Genomic DNA, 21499 nt, shown 5'->3' on the forward strand with positions numbered 1-21499 from the left:
AAATATTTTCGGTTTCTTTAACTAACAAATAAAATTTTGGATAGTTGTTAATACAAAGGATATTCTACCGAATTTTTATCAGGAACGTATAAACCGTTATGAATAAAATAAAGGATAAATAATATTTTATATCAAATTAATTAATAAAATATTTCAAGATATTCCAATAAGTTAAACAAATAAACTATTATAGGGTTCTTTGACTGACAAATAAATAAATTTGGATAGTTATCAGGACAAAGGAGACTTTGCCGAATTTTTAACGTGAAATCTAAAAAACTAACATATAAGTCATTATGAATTAATTAAAGGATAAATAATATTCCATACGTTTAGATAATACTCCTCACGATCTCAAACATTAGTACTAAATAAATCTTTCATTATGAAAAAAATAGGCAAAATGCATAAAGACCCCATTAAACTTGTTCAAAAAATAGGTTTGAACACTTAAACTAAACGGGTGTTCTTTTACCCCCTTATTCTTGTTCGAAGTGAATTAAATAATACCCTAAAAGCTGATATGAAAGAAAAAGAAAAGGAAAATAAAATAAAAGCGCGTAAAATTTTTTAAAAAGTGGGTCCACTAATAATGTATAATAAAAATAAAATAAAATAAAAATCGGGCAACTTTTAATTTTTTTTAACCCACAAGCCTTCATTTTTTCTTTTTCCTTTCCCACTATTTGTTCATCTTCTTTCTTCTTCCTTTTTTGTTTTAGTATTTTTCTTTCTCGTCATCTGCCTCATCTTCTTTCTTCTTCTTTTTTATTCAATGAATTTTTCTTTGTTCTGAAAATTACTCCATTTGTTTCAGTTTATTTGAACCTATTTTCTTTTTGGTCTGTTCAAAAAGGAATGACCCCTTTCTAAATTTGAAAATAATTTTACTTTAACTTACAATTCTACCCTTAAATACGAGAAGCTTTTATAACCACACAAATACTCTATGGCCCTTTTTGACTTGTTTAGGACCACAAATTCCAAAAGTCTTCATTTTTTCTTAAACTATGTGCCCAGTCAAACAAGTTCATATAAATTAAAACGGAGGGAGTAAGAAATTAATTTAGCATTTTTTTGTATTTTATCTGTTGCGGTTAATTGAATAGAAAAAAATCATAGAGGATGTTGAAGATTGAAATAAAAAATAAAAATAATTAGATAAAAAAAAGAAAAGAGGAGAGTAAACCAAGATCGAAGGGATTTAAATTTATAGTGTATCTATGGATGAGAATTCAATGAAAAAAATATAATTAAGAGGAATTTAATAAATAATTAGAGATTTATTAGTGTATTAAATAATGAGTAAGGAACAAAATGTGAATAGACAAAAAGAAACGAAAAGGTTAAAAAATTAAAATTTAGATAATTTCTGACGTGGCTCTAACGTGGCGCCGATATGGCTCTAATGTGGCGCTGATGTGGCAATGATGTGGCGCGCGTGTAAACCACATCACATTGTGAGACCGGTATTATAGTGTTAAGGTGTTATTTAATTCACTTCGAACAAGAATAGGGGAGGTAAAAGAACACTCGTTTAGTGTAAGTGTTCGAACATATTTTTTGGACAAGTTTAATGGGGTCTTTATGTATTTCCGATTGTTCACCTTAGACCCGTTTCGCGTGAGCTACTTATGCTACAGGCGGTCCATAAGTCTTCACGTATATGGGATAGAGATTTACTTAATCAGAACATCCACGTACGACGCATTGATGATTTTTGAAAGCTTATCAGGGAGCACCCACTACATCATGGCAATGTCAAGCCGGGGCGGAGCTAGAGTGCATGGAGCAAGTTCGGTGGAACCCGGTAGTTTTGGTTCAAACCTTGTATTTGTTTTAAAAAATTCATTGAATATATATAAATTATTAATTTAGAACCCAGCATCTTAAGGCGATTAAAATTCCAAACTCATAAGCCTAAAATTATGGCTCCGCTTCAGATGTCAGGTGCCTGACTCGGACTAATTTCAAGTTGTTAAGGTTGACGGTTACACTGAGGGTAATTGGTTGTGCAAGCCTAGGATTCTACGCAGTGAGAATTTGCAACGAATGAAGTAGCAAGCCTAGGGTATTTAAAGGGAAATGGGGCTTTAAAAAAATTACGGGTATAGCAGCGTATATATTACATGCGCTATAGATAAAATTCTTCAACTTTTGTTTATTCCCTATTTTGGTCGCTTGACTTCGATTAGTTCCTACTTTGGTTCCCAACTCTGACTGGGCTGATGTGGGCAGAGAGCGTAAGGTTTTGCATTCGGTGTCTCTTTTGAATGTTGGCATTTAACTTTTGCCCCCACTTTTTGAAGTTTTGCAGATATAAGACCAAATTTCTTAACCCTTTCAAAGGTATATTGCGGCGGGTACCTAGAGCTTGAATTACACGATTAGATTGGAAGACTTTTGGTTTATTTGCTTTATTGAATCTGCTCGATCAATTCATTTTTGTAATGAACTCCTTTAGTTTCTGTTAGTGCATGTCCTTTCTTCAGCACAAAAAAAAAAAAAAAAAATTGGGGCGGGACGTACCTTGTTTAAAGTGATACCGATCCAGCATAACTTTGAACAAGGTTATGCTTCCGGCATAAATTTGAGCAAATTATGTCTCGCCTAATCTACTCTTATAAATTTTAAATTAATGGGACATAATTTAAATAGCGGATGAAATAATCCTATTGTGCAAATGTCCCGTAAAGAGAGAAAGAGATGATTTATTGTGGGCTCCACAAATGTCACTGGTTAATATAATGACCACCCTCACACAAGTATGACTAGTTGTATTAGACACAATGTAAAATAGACAGTCAATAGCATCACAAAGTGAGCTTACAAAAAAAAAATTCTTAAGAGGCGGGGGACGGGGTGAATAAGATCAATCCTTCAAATAAAAATAGAGATACTCGATTCTTGAAATCCAAAATACACAAAATGAATCAGGAAAGATATGATTACAAAAACCTATACTATTAATTAATAAAGATACTCGATTCTTATTGTAATATAGAATAGCACATGTATTAATTAGTCACGTGTCTTTTCTGTTAGATGACAGCTGTTAGTGAGTTGTCCAATAGTTAGTTGCTTAATTTAAAGTTAGTTGGATAGCTTAGGTGTATAAATGTACCGGCTATCATCTTCAATAAGATAGTGATTTATTTCTTCTTCAGCCGACTCTCTCTCTCTCAACTTCTGCCATTATTACACCTCCAAATCTCTTGCATTTTAGCATGGTATCAGAGCGGGAGATACTGGAATCTCACGTTGTAACACTCTCAAACTGATTGCTGGCCTAAATCTCTCAATTTCGTTTGATCAATTACTGATATTGACACGATAATGGGAGAGAACACAATTGACCACACACATCCCCTGTTTTTGGGTCCTTCAGACACTCCGAGCTCTGTATCAATTCCGGTAAAGCTCACTAGGTCGAAAAACTATGGGTTATGGAGTAGGTCGATGAGGATTGCACTTTTGGGGAAAAGGAAGCTAGGGTTTGTGACCGGCACATGCAAAAAGGAATCCTACAAGATAACTGATTTACAGGAGCAATGGAAGACCTGTAATGCTATTGTTTTGTCATGGATCATGAACATTGTGTGTGAGGACCTTCTTGGTGGCATTGTGTATGCTTCAGATGCTCATCTCGTTTAGGAAGATCTACGGGAGAGATTCGATAAGGTCAATCGAGTAAGAATTTTTCAACTGCATCGTGAAATTGCAACTCTCTCACAGGGAACTAGCTTAGTTTCAGTCTATTTCACAAAATTAAAGGAACTTTGGCATGAGTATGATGTGTTATTCCCTTTCTCTAATTATGGATGCCCTAAGTCTAAGGAAAATATGGAACAACTACATCAACAACGAGTTATGCAATTCCTCAGCAGATTGAATGAGTCCTATGATCAGGCGAGAAGATAAATTCTCATGAAGACAACTGCACCTACGCTAAATCAGGCCTATGCAATGATTGTACAAGATGAAAGTCAGCAGAGTGTAGGTGCTAATATTGTGACTAACAGAGGTGATCCTTCTTTGGCTATGCAAGCAACAGGAAGGGGACAAGGATTTCGAGGCAAAAGGCAATTTTTTCAATGTGAGTACTGCCGGATGAAGGGTCACACCAAGGAGAATTGTTACAAAATTATTGGCTATCCATCAGATTTTGTTCCAAAGAAGAAGCAGGGTACAAGGAACTCTGACAACTGGAGAAATACTGGTAATGGGAATCAAAATCATGGTGGAGGAAGGCCAGATAATTGGAGGAGAGAACCCCTTGCATCTGTGAATCAAGCAGATGTTGGATCATGCTCTCAAGTAGATGGACATGGACAGACAATAGCTGAGAACAAGGGATACTACTTTACTGATGCACAGTACAATCAAATTCTGAATTTACTAAACAAAGATTCTGGTGAGCACTAGGCTAACATGTCAGGTAATGTTACTTGCTTGATGTCTAATTCCAACCAGAAAAAATAGGAGTGGATTGTTGACTTAGGAGCAACTCATCATATTGCCTCTAAATTAGAGTTGATAACTAACACTAGAGCTACAGACAAGTCTAACAATGATAAATTACATCTACCTACAAGGGGAAGGGCTGATATCACACATACTGGTAGAGCATGTTTGCTGGATAAAGAAACAGTGAAAAATGTCATTTATGTACCTGATTTTAGGTTTAACCTATTATCAGTCTCAAAGCTCACAAGAGCACTGTCTTGCAATGTCAACTTCTTTCTTGATTTCTGTGTATTTCAAGACCTCTGCAATAGTAGGATGAAGGGGATTGGTAGAGAGATGTGTATTATATGTGCTTAGAGATGAAAGATTAACTAATAAACTGAAGGCAATTTGTGCAATGAACAGACTATGTGGAGGAACGAGCAGCCTATGGCACATGAGACTGGGACATCCTTCATTGTCAACTATGAAGAATATAAAGGAGTTACATATCTATGTTAGTAATATAGCAGAGAATAATTGCTTTGTTTGCCCCTTAGCAAAACAGACTAGGTTGAAATTCCCACTTAGTTATTCTAGAGTTGATGGATTATTTGTTGTTAGGATTGGTTTCTGGGATTCTCTGGTAGTTGGATAGGCCCAATTACAAAGGAAACTCTAGCGAAATTTTGGGAGTTATAAAATTCGGAAAATTGAAATGTGTGAAAGAAGAGATAAGTTATGTTATGTGTTTGGGGCGGACTCTACTTCTCATTCGAGGACTATTAACATGCTGGACACCTATTGGATATGATAATAAGTGTACGAGGCATATTATAAGTAATATGGGGTCTAAGCAAAGTCCTAAGTCTAAGCCAAGTTGGAAAATTTCATAATAGACTAAAGTTCCAAATGAGTACGCACAATACCAAACTTTGGACGAGCTATATATATATATATATATATATATATATATATATATATATATATATATCAAATGAAAGATCTTCGAGTCTAGTTTCTGACTCTTCAAACCGTTTGTCATTTGGATATGTATACAGAAAGTTAAGGCCATTTTACTGGACCTGTGTCATATGCGCACCCAGATGCACGGCCGCGCAAATTTGAGACTTTCTGCCTCAGGTGTGCGGCCGAATGCGCGGCCACTTGCCCAGGTGCGCGGTCGCACACGTAGGAGCTCATTTAATACCCCCAAGACCGGGTAGGGAGAGGGGTTAAGTCATTTTTGAGCTAAAACCTGATATTTTTAGAGAGAAGTGAGAGTATTCTAGAGAGAGGAAGAAGATTAAGTGTCTTGTTCATCAAATCTTGCTCAATCCCTGAAATCCAACAAGAAATCTCTCAAGTTCTTCATCTAAGAGGTAAGGTTTCATACCCTAGTTTTTCAATTTCGGATTTAGGGAGAAGATGGTTGATTAGGAGTATGATTCTTGGGTGTAAGAGTATTATTTATATATGCTTATACCAATAAGGTTTGGAGGAAGATTTTTGAGTTCAAATGGGTAAAGATTGAATCGAAAATGGTATAAATCTTCAAAGATTTTAATTTAAGATTTGAAGGTTCATTTAACATCGGAATTTGATAATTTTTGTATGGTTGGACTCGTCTCAGAATGGGTGTTCGGATTTCATAAATTTTTCCGAGATTTGAGACGTGGGCCCCACTGATATTTTTTAGATAAATTTCGGACTTTAATCCGAAAAATTAGTAAATTCACATGTAATTAATTTCTACAATTTGTATTGAGTATATTGAATTGTTTATGACTAGATTTGAGAATTTCGGACACGAACTCATGAGGCAAGGGTTTATTGGATTCTTGAATTTGGTTTGCAAAGCGAGGTAAGTGTCGTGGTTAACCTTGACTTGAAGGAATAGAACCCTTAAATTATTTGTTATGTGAAATGCATGTGAACGACGTATAGGCGAGGTGACGAGTGTCTATATGTCGTCAAATTAATTGTTTGCATAATTACTTGAAAAATCATAAATTATTTTAAATCATGAATTAATTATTATATTAATTGTTCTCTCGTGTTCTTTGCTCAATATCATGCCTTGAATCTATGCTATAATTGCTACATGCTTATTTGATTTATGTGACTTATTTGCCACTTGACGTTTAGCATACTAATTATTAAAATGCCTATTACATCCTTAAATTTTCACAATTAATTGCTACTTGTCATCACTTATTTCTAATAAATCATAATTATTGTATGCTTTCATATTAATTATTATATTTATTGGAGTAATTTCTTTTATAAGAATTGGTAAATGAAAATATTGGAGGAGCGGGTTGCACGCCGCAACAGAATTAATTGAATATATACGCCGCAACAGAATTAATTGAAATGAATATATTGGAGGAGAGGGTTGCACGCCGCAACAGAATTGATTGAAATGAACATATTGGAGGAATGGGTTGCACGACGCAAAGGAATTGATTGAAATGAATATATTAGAGGATCGGGTTGCACGCCGCAACAGAATTGAATATGAATATATTGTGGGATAGGGTTGCACGCTGCAATGGAAACTGATTGAAATAATAATTGGTTATGACTGCCGAGTTGGCTTTAACTGTTGAAAAGAGACGCCTATTTTATTTCTATTATTGTTGTTATTATTGTTATTGCGTACAGGTTAATGTATGTGACATGCCTTATCCTCGTCACTACTTCGTCGAGGTTAGGCTCGGCACTTACTGGGTACATGGGTTGTACTCATACTACACTCTGCACTTCTTGTGCAGATACTGGAGTTGGTCCCAGCGACGTATAGTAGATTTGCTCGGATTCAGCTATTCGCAGGAGACTTGAGGTATAGCTGCATGACGTTCGCTGTTCTGAAGTCCCCTTCCACTTTATCATAGCTGTGTATTTCTTTCAGACAACTTTATTTTCATTCAGACCTTTATTTGTATTATTCTAGTAGCTCGTGCACTTGTGACACCAATTCTGGGATGGTATTTAGACATCGCTATTATTATGGATTATTCACTACAACTCAGACCTTACTTCCTTATTTGTTTCTTTGTTATTAATTAATTTAAAAATTATTTTAAAATGGCTAATATTATTCTAACGTTGGCTTGCCTAGCAAGTGAAATGTTAGGCGTCATCACGGTCCCGAAGGTGGAAACTTTAGGTTGTGACAGTTGGTATCAGAGCACTAGGTTACATAGGTCTCACGAGTCACGAGCAAGCTTAGTAGAGTCTGAAGGATCGGTACGGCTACAGAGTTTAGGAATAATTCCACTTATTCCATTCCTTATCGTACGACATTGATTTAGGTTGAAACATATATCTCATATTCCTTTGTATCCACTCGTGTATGACATTGCACACGCGGTATCAGTTGTGCGTCGACGGTTCGTGATGCCGCAGATGGACTACGAGGGAGCCAGAGATGCTCAAACATCGCCTCAATGTGTGGTTCCAACTGAAGATGCAGACGTATTGAGAGATCACCCAGTAAATCATGTGGGGGTGCAACGGACCTTGGCATCTGATTGATTTATACGAGCTGTGAAAGTTAATATTGTGGATCATCGTACGTGGTGAACTATGACTTCGCGCCGAGTGGGGGAGTTTACTATCAATGGATGGATTGCGGGGTCATGTGTTATATCAGTTTTGGCCTGAAATGTATATATGTGGTACTGAAAGGTTCCGTAAAAATTTACACATGTTTAAGGCCTGAGATTTTGCAGAGGATAAGGTTGGGACTTGCGGTATATCCGCCTCCTTAATAATCCTATACTTCAGTACCAAAAGAGTTAGAGAAACAACTTTAAATTTATATAAGGTCTACTCAGTGTGGACGTCACAGTTGCATATTTTGAGGTGCTTCGGAGGAAGTGCAGTGGTTAATGAGATTCTGGACTACGTGGTTCGTGCCAAGATTTGTATGTATGGAGCTCTACTTTTGTGATCGTTGTGTATAAATAAGGGTAAGGGTTACCCCAAAGAAGAATCGAAGAGTATGTTAAGAAATGGGTCAGCTCGGCAGTGTTGAATAAGCATAACAAAATAAGAAATTGGCCTTGGGAGAGATAATTCTCCACTGGTGTTCGTGGCAAGCCTACGGAGAGGGCAGACCAGCCAATGCAACACCGCCCACTTGGCTCAGTTCTCAAAAACACTTTTGAAAGAGTTTGTTTTCTGGACTGTCCGTAATGCGTGGCGCATAGGGTTTGAACGGTTGCGTCAGGTCACCATGACGGTGTCAGAATATGCCATCAGGTTCAATACGTTAGCCGGTCATATTCCTACTTTGCTTCCTACAGCCAGAGAGCGAGTCCACAGACTCATTAAAGGACTCAATTATGATCGTAAAATTTTATACGACTCGAGAGCTACATGTTGATACATCATTTTCGCTGGATTGGACTTATACGGTACTGAGTAACTGACTGTCAGTCGATGTGTATTTATATACGGGTTGGAACACCCCTGGGCTGGATTGGCCATAAACAGTACCGAGTGACCGGATAATTTGTGACAAGTATTTAGGAGAGGTTTTTCTACTAAGATGTCATATTCCTCATATCATGCAGTATTGATCTATTTCACTTGTACTGAGTTTAATTGTTGAACTTGAAAGCATGCCTACATTTCTGTACCATTATTTATACTGGACTGTACCTGCGGAGCTCATCATTTCTTGCAGCCCAGAGGTTAGTCTTGTTACTTATTGAGTTAGTTGTACTCATACTACACTCTGCACCTTGTGTGCAGATCCAGGTGCTTTCAGACACGGAGATTTGTTAGATATCAGAGTACTATCAGTTGGAGATTATCAAGGTAATTGTTTGGCGTCTGCTGACCTTGTCCCTCTTTCCTTCAGTTATTGTACTATTCTATACTTTCAGACAGTGATTTTTACCAGTCATATATTGTATTCATATTAGATGCTCATGTACTCAGTGACACCAGGTTTTGGGAGTGTTATTTTTGAAATTGTGAGATTTCTTCCGCTAAATTTAATTATTTTATTTTTGAATTTAAAACATATGGTGGATTATTGAGATTTTTGTCTTGCCTAGTATTGAGATAGGTGCCAGCATGACAGGTGAGATTTTGGGTCGTGACAAGTTGGTATCAGAGCTTTAGGTGACATAGGTCTCACGAGTCATGAGTAGGTTTAGTAGAGTCTTGCGGATCGGTACGGAGACGTATGTACTTATCTTCGAGAGGCTGCCAAAACCTTAGGAAAATTTTACTTTTTTGTATTCTATCGTGCGGAATTGATTCAGCTTGAAACATAACTCTTTGAATTCCTTCCACGTATTCGTATGCGCATATGAGTGCTCGATATCAGTTGTGCATCGCCGACTTGTGATTTTATGAACGAGGTTCAAGATGTGTATTCTGTATTTTGGTGATGGGCCAGTTTGGAGGACTTGAGGTCAGGTTTATACCGCAGCTTAGGCTTGGTAGCTTCAGTTGTAATCTGAACAGTTGGACTCATATGTCAGGTAATGTCACTACGTGTGGAATTTGTGGCTAGATGAATGATGAAATGGCTTTGTGATGAGAATGATATAACAATAGGATGTGTTAAGACGATTTGAATGTGAAGAGGAGTGTTTTCTTGAAATGTAAAGGAAAGCCATTGGGAGCTTTATTTTCATTTTGATGTGACGTACAATCTCGAGTGTGAATGTTTTGAAAGATCTTTCACATTGTTAAATTTTGGGGCAAATTAAATTTTTGTGTGTGATTAATTAGTTTGGATTCAGAAAGATTAAGTGATTTCATAGTAATTGTGGCTGCGAAAGGGTATAACAAGATGCCAATTTGAGACTAAGCAGGTGGATTATCCCATGCGTAGAAATTTATGTAAGTGTGTTCCTTATGATGTGAATGAAGAGTTTCTTTTCTTCCAGCGGGGTGTATGTGTTGAGACTTGAATGTGAATCTGGTTGAGAAAGTTAAATTGAGTGTTAAGAGAATAAATACGAGATTAGCGAATGATTGAGTTATTTTATGGTTGGTGTGTCTTAAGCTTGAGAAGATTTTTTGTTGAACTAACTGCGGTATTAAGGTAGTAATAAAGTATGGGTATTATGAATTATCAAGTATTTTAATCTATGACTTTGAGCCAAGTGGGGGAGTCTGCTATTGACAATTCAATTTCATGGATATATGTTAAATTTTAATTTTTGTTTGAGGTATACTTGTGGGTTGGTTACAACTTGCAGAGGTTGAGATCAGGGATGACTTGAGTAAGAAAATTTCTTGAATGCGGGTTATATTACACTTTATGAGATGATTAAATTATTATTTTGAAGGATGTAGTGCGCATGAAGTATGAATTCGATAGGTCGTGTTAAGGCAGGGTTACTTCTTTAAGTGTTGATTGTGCTAAAGGAACACATATCTTTCGGCCCGTTTGGGGCGGAGTAAATTAGATTTGAGCAGAGTGGATGACTCTCGAGAGAGGTTTCTAACTGATAGGGTATGTAATCTGCTGGTGACTCAGAGTTTATAATGAGATTCTTGTGCATTTCACATGATAGATGTGGTGTGTTGTGTCGGATTTAGATTTACATGTACAAGGTGGCAGTTCATTCTTGAAAGGAAGATCACGAATTTTGAACAGAATGGTCAGTTCTAGATATTTAGATGAATGTTATAACTGCTCGATAATCCCTGAGAAGGGTGCACATTTCAAAAGGCGCATTGTGTTTTGACTTACGGATGTTTATTGGTATTGCAGTACTCACCTGGTTGATAGACTATTGATATTCAAATTATTTCTATGTGGCACGGAAGAATTATGAAAGTATTCCTTATGGGAATATCGTAAGTGGAAGATGTGTTAGTCATTCTAGTGCTGGAGTTGGGATCAGTTACAGTGATTCATGTGTTTGATGAATTTGGAGACTAGGAGTTCTCAGAAGTATATTGTTTCGGGTTGTGGCCTGTTTGAGGTGAGTATTTTATTTTAACTGAGTAGAGGCACTAGTTGCGCTAATTAATTGTGATGGCTACGCACTATAAGTGTGCATATATGTGAGGTTTGAGGTAATGTGCGGGCATCGGGGCAAGTATTCATACTCAAAAGAATGTTTAAGTTATGATATGCCTTGAGTTGACTGTTAAACGTAAAGTTATAACGTTTCTCATATTCGTACCTTTGTTGAGAACTACCTGGGCTACATTTGAGGTTACAAAGAGGCTAATTCCCCTAAATAAATGGGGTAGTTACTATTTCTGCGTTAACTTGCCGATTTGAAGTATGATAGCAGACTTTGCACATGCTTACGCTATGGCGTGTTATTCATATCAAACCAGAAGCATGAGAATCTTATTTCATTATCATATACATGTGTACTTGTTTAATTGCTCATGTACGATATGCTGCGACTGGAGGCCTGTGACCATGCCAGGTGATTTATGTTATTGGCACGTGAGTTGTCCGTGCAGATCCATATACTGATATTATTGGCATGTGAGTTGTCCGTGCGGATCCTTATACTGATATTATTGGCACGTGAGTTGTCCGTACGGGTCCAGATATTGATACTATAGCACGTGAGTTGTCTGTGCGACTGATGATAATGTGAGCTCTAGAAGAGCTGGTTACTCTTATTAAGTTCGTGTGTCTTAGTTTTACTATATATAATGAGCTTATAGCATTAAAGTTGTGGTGGTGCTTGTTGAACTTGCAATACGGTTCTCTACTTTGAGACATCTTCCATTTTGGGTACAAGTTACGCAGTTGTGGCTTGAGTTGTATTGTATTGTCAGGCCTATGTGGAATAGGGTGACGTGGGATCACCCCCGGGTACATGTGTGGTAAGATGGAACAGTGATTTGATGGCTTGGAAATAACTCTTGGCACGTTCGAGGATGAACGTATGTTTAAGTGAGGGAGATTGTAATGAGCCAACCGGTCGTTTTGAGCATTTACATTCCTTTCAACTATTTGAAGTCTTGAATAACTTCTTACGAGGTCTTATGACTTGTGTGAATTTTCGGTTTTGGTTTTAAGGTATTTCAGAGTTAGCTTGGAAGAATGAATTTTCATGTTGGAAGCTTAAGTTGAAAAAGTTGACCGGATATTGACTTATGTGTAAACGAACTAGAAATTTAATTTTGATGATTCCTATAGATCCGTATGGTGATTTTGGACTTAGGAGCGTGTCTGGATAATTATTTGGAGGTACGTGGTGGAATTTGGCTTAAAATGCCGAAAGTTGAATTTTTGGGAAGTTTGACCGGGGAGTTGACTTTTTGATATCGAAGTCGAAATCTGTTTCTGAAAATTGGAATAGCTTCATTATGTCATTTATGACTTGTGTGCAAAATTTGAGGTCAATTGGACTTGATTCGATAGGTATCGACATCGAATATAGAAGTTGGAAATTTCATAAGACTAAAGTTTCAAGTGAGTTCGCATAAGACCTAACTTCAAATGAGCATAAATCTCACGATATGAACTATTATATGGTGTATTATATATCAAATAAAAGATATTTGAGCCTAGTTTCTAACGTTTCTAACCGTTCGTCATTTGGACATTTCTACAAGAAGTTATGACCAAATTACCAAAGGCGGGAAACAAATGCGATTCTGCGGTCAGATGTGCGACCGCAGAATCATTATGCGATCGCATATGATACATTGTGCGACCGCAAAATGGTCGCTGATATGCCCAGTGCAGCCCAGTTTTTGGCAGCGATTTTGCGGTCCATTGTGCGACCCGCATACCCATTGTGCGGTCCATTGTGCGACCGCATACCTGTTTTCGGAGGGTTAATTTTTCTATTTTCATAACCCGACCCCATTTTGATAAATAGGTTTTGGGGCATATTTTGGGGCAATTATCTGATGATTTTAGAGAGAAGTGAGAGTGTTCTAGAGAGAGGAAGTAGATAAAGTATCTTGTTCGTCAAATTCTTATCCAAGCCTTGAAGTCCAACAAGAAATCCCTCAAGTTTTTCATCAAAGAGGTAAGGTTCTAACCCATAATCTTCAATTTCGAGTTTGGGTAATGATGGGTGATTAAGAGTATGATTCATGGGTGTAAGAGTATTATTTATACGTATCAATAAGGTTTATGGAAAGAGTGTTGAGTTCAAATGGGTAAAGATTCGGTTGAAAACGGTAAAAATCTTCAATGACTTTAATTGAAGATTTGAGGGTCGAGTTGATGTCGGAATTTGGTGAAATTTATATGGTTGGACTCATGGTTGGATGGACGTTTATATTTTGTAACTTTTGTCAGGTTCCGAGACGTGGACCCCACAGGCAATTTTTGGGTGAAATTTCATATGTTGATGAAAAATTTGTATTTTCTTATGGAATTAATTCCTATCATTTTTATTGACTGAAACGAATTATTTTTGGCTAGATTTGAGGTGTTTGGAGGCCAATTCACGAGGCAAAGGCATACCGGAGTAAAGAATTACACGGTTTGAGGTAAGTAATATGTCTAAACTTGGTTCTGAAGGTATGAATCCCCGAATTTGGTATGATATGAATTGTTTGGAGGTGACACACACAATAGGTGACGAACATGTAAACGTGCACCATAGAAAGTGTATCTTGAATAAATCATGTAAATTAGTAAAATTAAAGAATCATGTTATTATCTGAACATGTGGCCCGTGTTAGAGAAATTGAGTCGAGGCTTGTGATAAATATCGTGTTTAGGGTACGTGCCGATATTTTAGGACTCATGGGATCGTGTTGTCGTTGAATTAATTATTCAAAAAATATACATTTCACATTTAGTAATAATTGTCCATTGTGAGGATATTTATGGTATTGAGCTACGCAATACAGCATGTCATAATGGCTTTATACATCATTATTATATGGATCGAGGCTGCCCGCCTGCAGCAGGCCTTATTGGATTTACTATTTTATGGATCGGGCCTGCCCGCCTGCAGCAGGCCTTATAGGCATTGTTATTATACGGATCGGGACTGCCCGCCTGCAGTAGGCCATATTGGCTTTGTATTACACTTGGGTTGAAGGAGCCCCTCCGGAGTCTGTACACACCCCCAGTGAGCGTAGATGATCATCAATATTTGGGATAGACTTCCCTGGGCATGGACTTGCCTTACTTACTGCTTATATATATATATATATATATATATATATATATATATTTGGGATGGAATTTCCCAGGGCATGGACTTGCCTTACTTATTTGTATTGTAATGAGTTATCTGGACATGGATCTTGTTAGTATCATTAATAATCAGGGATAAATTATCCCAGGGCTGGATTGGACTTATACGGTACTGAGTGACTGACTGTCAGTCGATGTGTATTTATATACGGGTTGGAACACCTCTGGGCTGGATTGGCCATAAACAGTACCGAGTAACCGGATAATTTATGACAAGTATTTAGGAGAGGTTTTTCTACTAAGATGTCATATTCCTCATATCATGCAGTATTGATCTATTTCACTTGTACTGAGTTTAACTGTTGAACTTGAAAGCATGCCTACATTTCTGTACCATTATTTATACTGGACTGTACCTGCGGAGCTCATCATTTCTTTCAGCCCAGAGGTTAGTCTTGTTACTTATTAAGTTAGTTGTACTCATACTACACTCTGCACCTCGTGTGCAGATCTAGGTGCTTTCAGACACGGATATTTGTTAGATATCAGAGTACTATCAGTTGTAGATTATCAAGGTAGTTGCTTGGCGTCCGTTGATCTTGTCCCTCTTTTCTTCAGTTATTATATTATTCTATACTTTCAGACAGTGGTTTTTACCAGTCATATATTGTATTCCTATTAGATGCTCATGTACTCAGTGATACCAGGCTTTGGGAGTGTTATTTTTGAAATTGTGAGATTTCTTGCGCTGGATTTAATTATTTTGTTTTCAAATTTAAAAGATATGGTGGATTATTGAGATTTTCGGCTTGCCTAGAATTGAGATAGGCGCCATCACGACAGGTGAGATTTTGGGTCGTGACATACCTTTATTAGCACTAGGTAAAGAATATGAAGGTCTCAGGATAGAAGACCTTATTAAACCATGTTTTACGGATTTCAATTATGTGGATACCGAAAATTCATACAAGACAAGAATGTACTATGAAGCCATCCTAATAGATACTGATTCCATAGAAGTGGAACACACTTTGATTGAGAAAAATCCGGAGTATATCAACTACTCTAGAATCACTATAAAAAGGATTCTATCACCATTTGAGTGGTTTGCAGATCACCTACACACACCCATAGCTTTTTCAATGGCGCACAGACCCCAAACCTACAACTGGCATAATTACAAAGTTGGCTGGTTCAATTTCTTATACCTCAGGCCAGGTCACACTTGGTTCATCAAATATTGTCTAGAAGTCACTAAGGCAATAGTCCCAAGATGGTTCTACGAATAGTGGAATATTTTTGGAGGTAATAATGAAATATTACCTCAGCAATTCCTTAACATGTTTGATGATTTTCAGACCAAAAAAGCAATATCATCCCTACCAGAGCACATTAAAATGTGCAAATACTTTATTCAGAAACAAATTTATTTTATTATTAGTTGAAATTTTTCTAAGGCAGAATTTGAAAAAAGCAAATATTTATCCAAAGAAATCAAGATCAAAGGCTAGACTCCCAAATAACAAACTCCCAAGACAGCAAAGAATGTTCAACAGAGCTTTACAAAAGCTTCATCATCCAAAGCAGAGCTCAAAGAAAAGCTCAAGCAAGCCTTGCAAAACATAGACAATTACGAAGAACACCAGATTATGCAATTAATCGAAGATACTGCTTCATCTGGAGAAAGCAGCAATGGAAACATGTGCAATCCAAAGGGAATAGCCTTGGCCCACATGGACCCCAATAGTGAATAGAAAGACCGAAAATTCTCCTAATTTTCAAAAGACCTCTCTCCCCTAAGAATTCTCCTATTTCTACCACTCTTGTATTTTATAATGTTCATTCAATAAAGTTCTGTAAGTCTTTAAGGGCTTTTCTTATACTGTCTTAACTGTTTTTATACTGCACTTAGTTCCGTCCTCACTAGTATCAGAGCCAAGTTGGCAGTATACGTATTTAGCATGAGCAGCTAAGTACATATACTGTCTAGGGCATAGCTCTAAAGAAGCTCTATATGATATAATCCAACATATCAGTGATGAAGAATCCAGAAAACGTTATCTTCTGGAACTCAAAAACCTCATCCTCAATCATCGCGATGATAAACCTAAAGAAAAACAAGCCATTGAACCATTTAGCATGAAACAAATCATGTCTCATTTTGATAAACCTTCAGAACCATCAATCTCTGATCTTAAAAATGAAATCTCTGAACTAAAGGGAGAAATTAGAGATATAAAATCCAGACATGGAAAAGTCGAACTTGATGTTCTTACAGAACAAGACCTCAAACAGGCCAATACTTATGAGTATAAATCTGAAATAGAAGAACCTCTAGAGCTTCCTGAAAATGATCCAGAAAACAATCTTGTCAACCTCTGTCTTATTCATGATAAGATTTCCTCATCCAACGCTCCTGGTATTACTGTTATAACCGAGGATATAAATGAGGATATCATTTTAGAAATTTCTTTTATTACTCAAATAAAACCCTTTGTTACTGGTTTAAATGGTATCTCTACACACATTTTAGGAAACGGTTTACACTTTCCTTTTATAAAAACCCTTTCACCTGATGAAAGTAATTTCATAAGAAAAAATACAGTTTTTCGTATTAATAAACATTCTTAACATATCACCTTTTTAAATGATGAAATAAAAGTTAAGAAAATCGAGCAGATTTTAAAAACCACATAGATGTTAATTTACCTCACACCAAGTTGAGAGGGAGCCGACTAGAACATGGAAGTTAAATGAATTATGTTTTTTTGTCATCATCAAATAGCCAATCTTCAAAACCTTTTTGAAAAAGAAATATGCTCTGATTTTCCTAACGCTTTTTGGGAAAGAAAAAAGCATTTGATTGAACTTCCGTACATTGAAGGATTCAATGAACGTGTCATCTCAACCAAAGCAAGACCTATTCAAATGAATCAAGAAATGATGGAAACTTGTAAAACCGAGATTTCAAATCTTCTGAAAAATAACATTATTCGCCCTTCTAAATCCCTTTGGAGTTGTTCTGCCTTTTATGTGAATAATAGTGAGAGAAAGAAAGAGGAGTACCACGATTAGTTATAAAGTATAAGCCTTTAAATATTGTCCTTAAATGGATTAGATATCTCATTCCTAACAAAAGGGATCTCTTAAAGAGAACTTACAAAGCTAATATTTATAGCAAGTTCGATATGAAATCTGGTTTTTGGCAAATTCAAGTAGCTGAAAAAGACAGATACAAAACTACTTTTAATGTTCCCTTCGGTCAGTATGAATGGAACGTTATGCCATTTGTGCTTAAGAACGCCCCCTCAGAGTTTCAAAATATTATGAACTCCATTTTTAATGACTATAGTTATATGTCTATTTTTTATATAGATGATGTACTTATCTTCTCTGAAAATATAGATTCTTATTTTAAGCATCTCAACACTTTTCTTAAAATAGTTAAGAGAAATGGTCTAGTAGTTAGTGCTAAGAAGATTAAACTTTTCCAAACTGCCTCTAGATTTTTAGGCCATGACCTATACCAAGGATCTTATAACCCAATTTGTAGAGCCATAGAGTTCTCTTCTAAATTCCCAAATGACATTACAGATAAAACTCAGCTTTAGATTATTTTTAGGAAGTCTCAACTATGTTGCAGATTTTATCCCAAACATTAGACAAGTCTGTGAACCTCTATATAGAGTCTACTACAGACTTATGGACACCACTCTTGCACCAAAAGCTCGAGTTGAAAGTATCAAGGGAGTCACCATGCTTATGGAAGCAAACACTGAGCATAGTACAGTTTTTGTACCTAGACTCCTTAACTAGAATGATTTACTGCTTTACTATTACATGTATTGAATAGTTCTTTTAGCCCAATAAGCCCCTAGACTGTATTTTCTCAAAATGAATTCAAATCAGCATGTTTTGAATAATATTAATTTATCTTCTCAAGCAACTAAGATTGCTAAACTTGAAAATGATTTACAAAATTGGAACATTCCCAACGAACCTTTTAAAAAGATTTATGAAATAGGAAGTTTCAGCTTTATTAAGAAGCATAACATTAAAACCTGTGAGTTCACTATTTCTATTAATAATTCATTAGAAATTATTAAATTACTTTCTGAACAAGATTTGAATAAGTATAAACATCAATTCAATTATTTGCATATAGGTCTTGTCCAGATTATTGTCAAACCCCTCTTTAGAAAGGGTTTAGACGTACCCATTTGCGTCCTATTAATAGACGTTCGTCTCTTAAACTTCGACGACTCTCTCCTAGGAGTCCTTCAGTAACCTTGCCAATGGCCCGATATACTTTAATTGTTATCCTAATTTCTCGGTTGATATTAATGACCTTAACGTCATGGATACTTTGACATTAAATGTCAAAACCAATAATATGAATAGAAAAACTAACACTCGTGAGATAGCTATCATCTATCGAGTCTACTACAGACTTATGGACACCACTCTTGCACCAAAAGCTAGAGTTGAAAGTATCAAGGGAGTCACCATGCTTATGGAAGCAAACACTGAGCATAGTACATTTTTTGTAGCTAGACTCCTTAACTGGAATGATATACTCTCAAGTGATGAATGGCACTTTGATGCCATAACTCAACCTTCCACCTCCAATCTTGAGAGATCCCAAATTGAACAAGTAATTCAATTTCCTGATGGATCTATAGACCTCAAATTTTTAGATTCAGGTTCCAATCTATCGAGCAGAACCAATTCCTTTAGAAGAAAGTCTACAGTTCCTTTCGTACCTTCTTCTTCAAAAACCCCGGAGGAAAACGCAACTTCAGTTGCAAATGCTTCAGTTACAAACGTTATCAATAACGACAAAGGAAAAGTCACAGGAGTAGATTTCTCTTATGCAATCCCCAAAGTCTATTACCAAGAACATCCCGCTAGTCCAACCCCTAGTGAGATGAAACCTCCTTCTCCAGATGTACCAGTCTTTCTCAAAATGATTAAATCAGGAAATACTTTCACTCTAGATCCCGAGACCCTTGAATGTCTCTGGACTCATCCTGACAATCAAACTAAGAAAAAATGGTATGTTGCCACATATTCTCTTCAACAAAGAGAAAAATTCAAAGATTGTTGGATGTCAGACATGAAAAGAATTAGATGCGAAATCGACTTCTTTAGATGGTTTGAAATATCTGGCAAAATCGACAATCAAAAAGATTATCTGCAAGTCTTGATCAACAAATGGTACACGACCACTAACCAAGTCATTGAATCTGTCACTCCTACTGTGGAAGGGATAAAAATCTCAGTATCCAACACTGTTATCTCTGCCTCTCCTTTTAAAACTAAAAGCGAAAAGCCTACTAGTATGGTTGTTTGTTCTGACGTTGATCGTATTATTGAACAAAACAACTATACCAATCAACTCCTTCATGTTGTCTCCAGACAAATAGAAGATTCTAAAGAAAAAACTCTATTTAGTGGAAAACCAACTCTTTCAAAACCAAGCACCAGTCAGAATATTGAACCAAACCCCGGTTTCAAAATGACTGAATTCTCCAGAGATAAGTATCCAAAGCTTAATGACACTTTCGATGTATCTGGTAACATTCTTGATAAAATCAATGAACAATAAGCCAACTTCAATATTTCCGACAAAAGGAAAATTTCCACTATTCAAGAGAAAGGAGCCCTCCTTCACAAACTTTCCAATGATCGCTATCATAATCAAGAAAATTATCATAAGCGCCCTTCATTCACAGATGTTCAGTACGAAGAAAATTATTTTCTCCACTCTACTGCTCACGAAGGAAGAAGCATCATGGAATGGAACATCGATGGCTTGGCTGAACATCAGATATATAGTAAACTGCATGAAATGGGTGTTTCTATCACAACCTATAAAATACGAGGCTCCTCTGACAAAGAAGCTGCCTCCATGATTGTAGCTGGATTCACAGGCATGTTAAAACATTGGTGGGATAATTATTTCACTGATGAGATTAAACAAGCCATATACTCCTCTACAGCCATTGAAACAGTTGTTAAAACTGAGAGTACCCCTATGGAAACAATCTCTGAGATCATTAGAGAAGACGCTTGTGCTACACTTCTCTATCATATCACAAAACACTTCATTGGAGAACCCAAACTCTTCCAAGATTGAAGTTTGCAAATCTTAAACAATCTGTCTTGCCCAACCCTAGATGACTTTATCTGGTATAAAAACCAATTCATCAGCAAGGTTATGATTAGACCTGACTGTCATCTAGATTTTTGGAAAGAACGTTTTATCAGCGGACTTCCCCCTCTATTCGCAAACAAGGTCAGAACAAAAATCCAAGATCGTTGTGATAGTAAAATTCCTTATCATCAAATGACCTATGGAGACCTCGTTAGCATCATCAATGTTGTGGGTCTTGAACTCTGCACTGATATTAAACTTAAAAATCAGCTCAAAAAAGAGCGACACTCCTCTAGAAGAGAATTAGGAAGTTTCTGTCAAGACTTCAGATTTACCTCTGTTGCTGCCCCTTTTACTCACTCTTCAAAAAGAGATAAGAGCTCTAAATCTTCCAAAAAAATTCACCGTAGCAAATCTCGCAGAAATTTTGAAAACACACCTAGAAAGAAATCCAAATTTCGTAGACCTTCTAAGTCTTCTAACAAATCCAAAGATGTATGTTGGAACTGTGGAAAAACTGGACACAGGGCCAATGAGTGCAAATCTGATAAGAAAAAGAAGAAAATAAATCTTCTAGAAATTAGTGATGATACCAAAAAGGAACTCTTCTCTATCCTAGAAGAAGCCAATTCAGATTCCTCTCCAAATTATTCATCAGATGAGTATAGCGATGAAGAAGACATCAACATCGCTTATAAATCCGATTCTAGCAAATCCGGTAATGAATGCCACTTCACTGAAACCTAATGCACTTGTGGCAACACTCCAGCTTCAATTAGAGT

General features: G+C 36.5%; 1 protein-coding gene across 1 annotated transcript; it reads left to right on the forward strand.

Annotated features, from left to right (window-relative positions):
- The first annotated feature begins 3336 nt into the window (after positions 1 to 3336).
- LOC138910110 (uncharacterized) lies at positions 3337 to 3654 on the forward strand. Its single transcript, XM_070201333.1, has one exon. It carries the CDS (start codon positions 3337 to 3339, stop codon positions 3652 to 3654), a length of 318 nt encoding a protein of 105 aa, XP_070057434.1.
- The last annotated feature ends 17845 nt before the right edge of the window (positions 3655 to 21499 follow it).

This window comes from Nicotiana tomentosiformis, chromosome 4, assembly GCF_000390325.3.
Source record: "Nicotiana tomentosiformis chromosome 4, ASM39032v3, whole genome shotgun sequence".
NCBI lineage: Eukaryota > Viridiplantae > Streptophyta > Magnoliopsida > Solanales > Solanaceae > Nicotiana > Nicotiana tomentosiformis.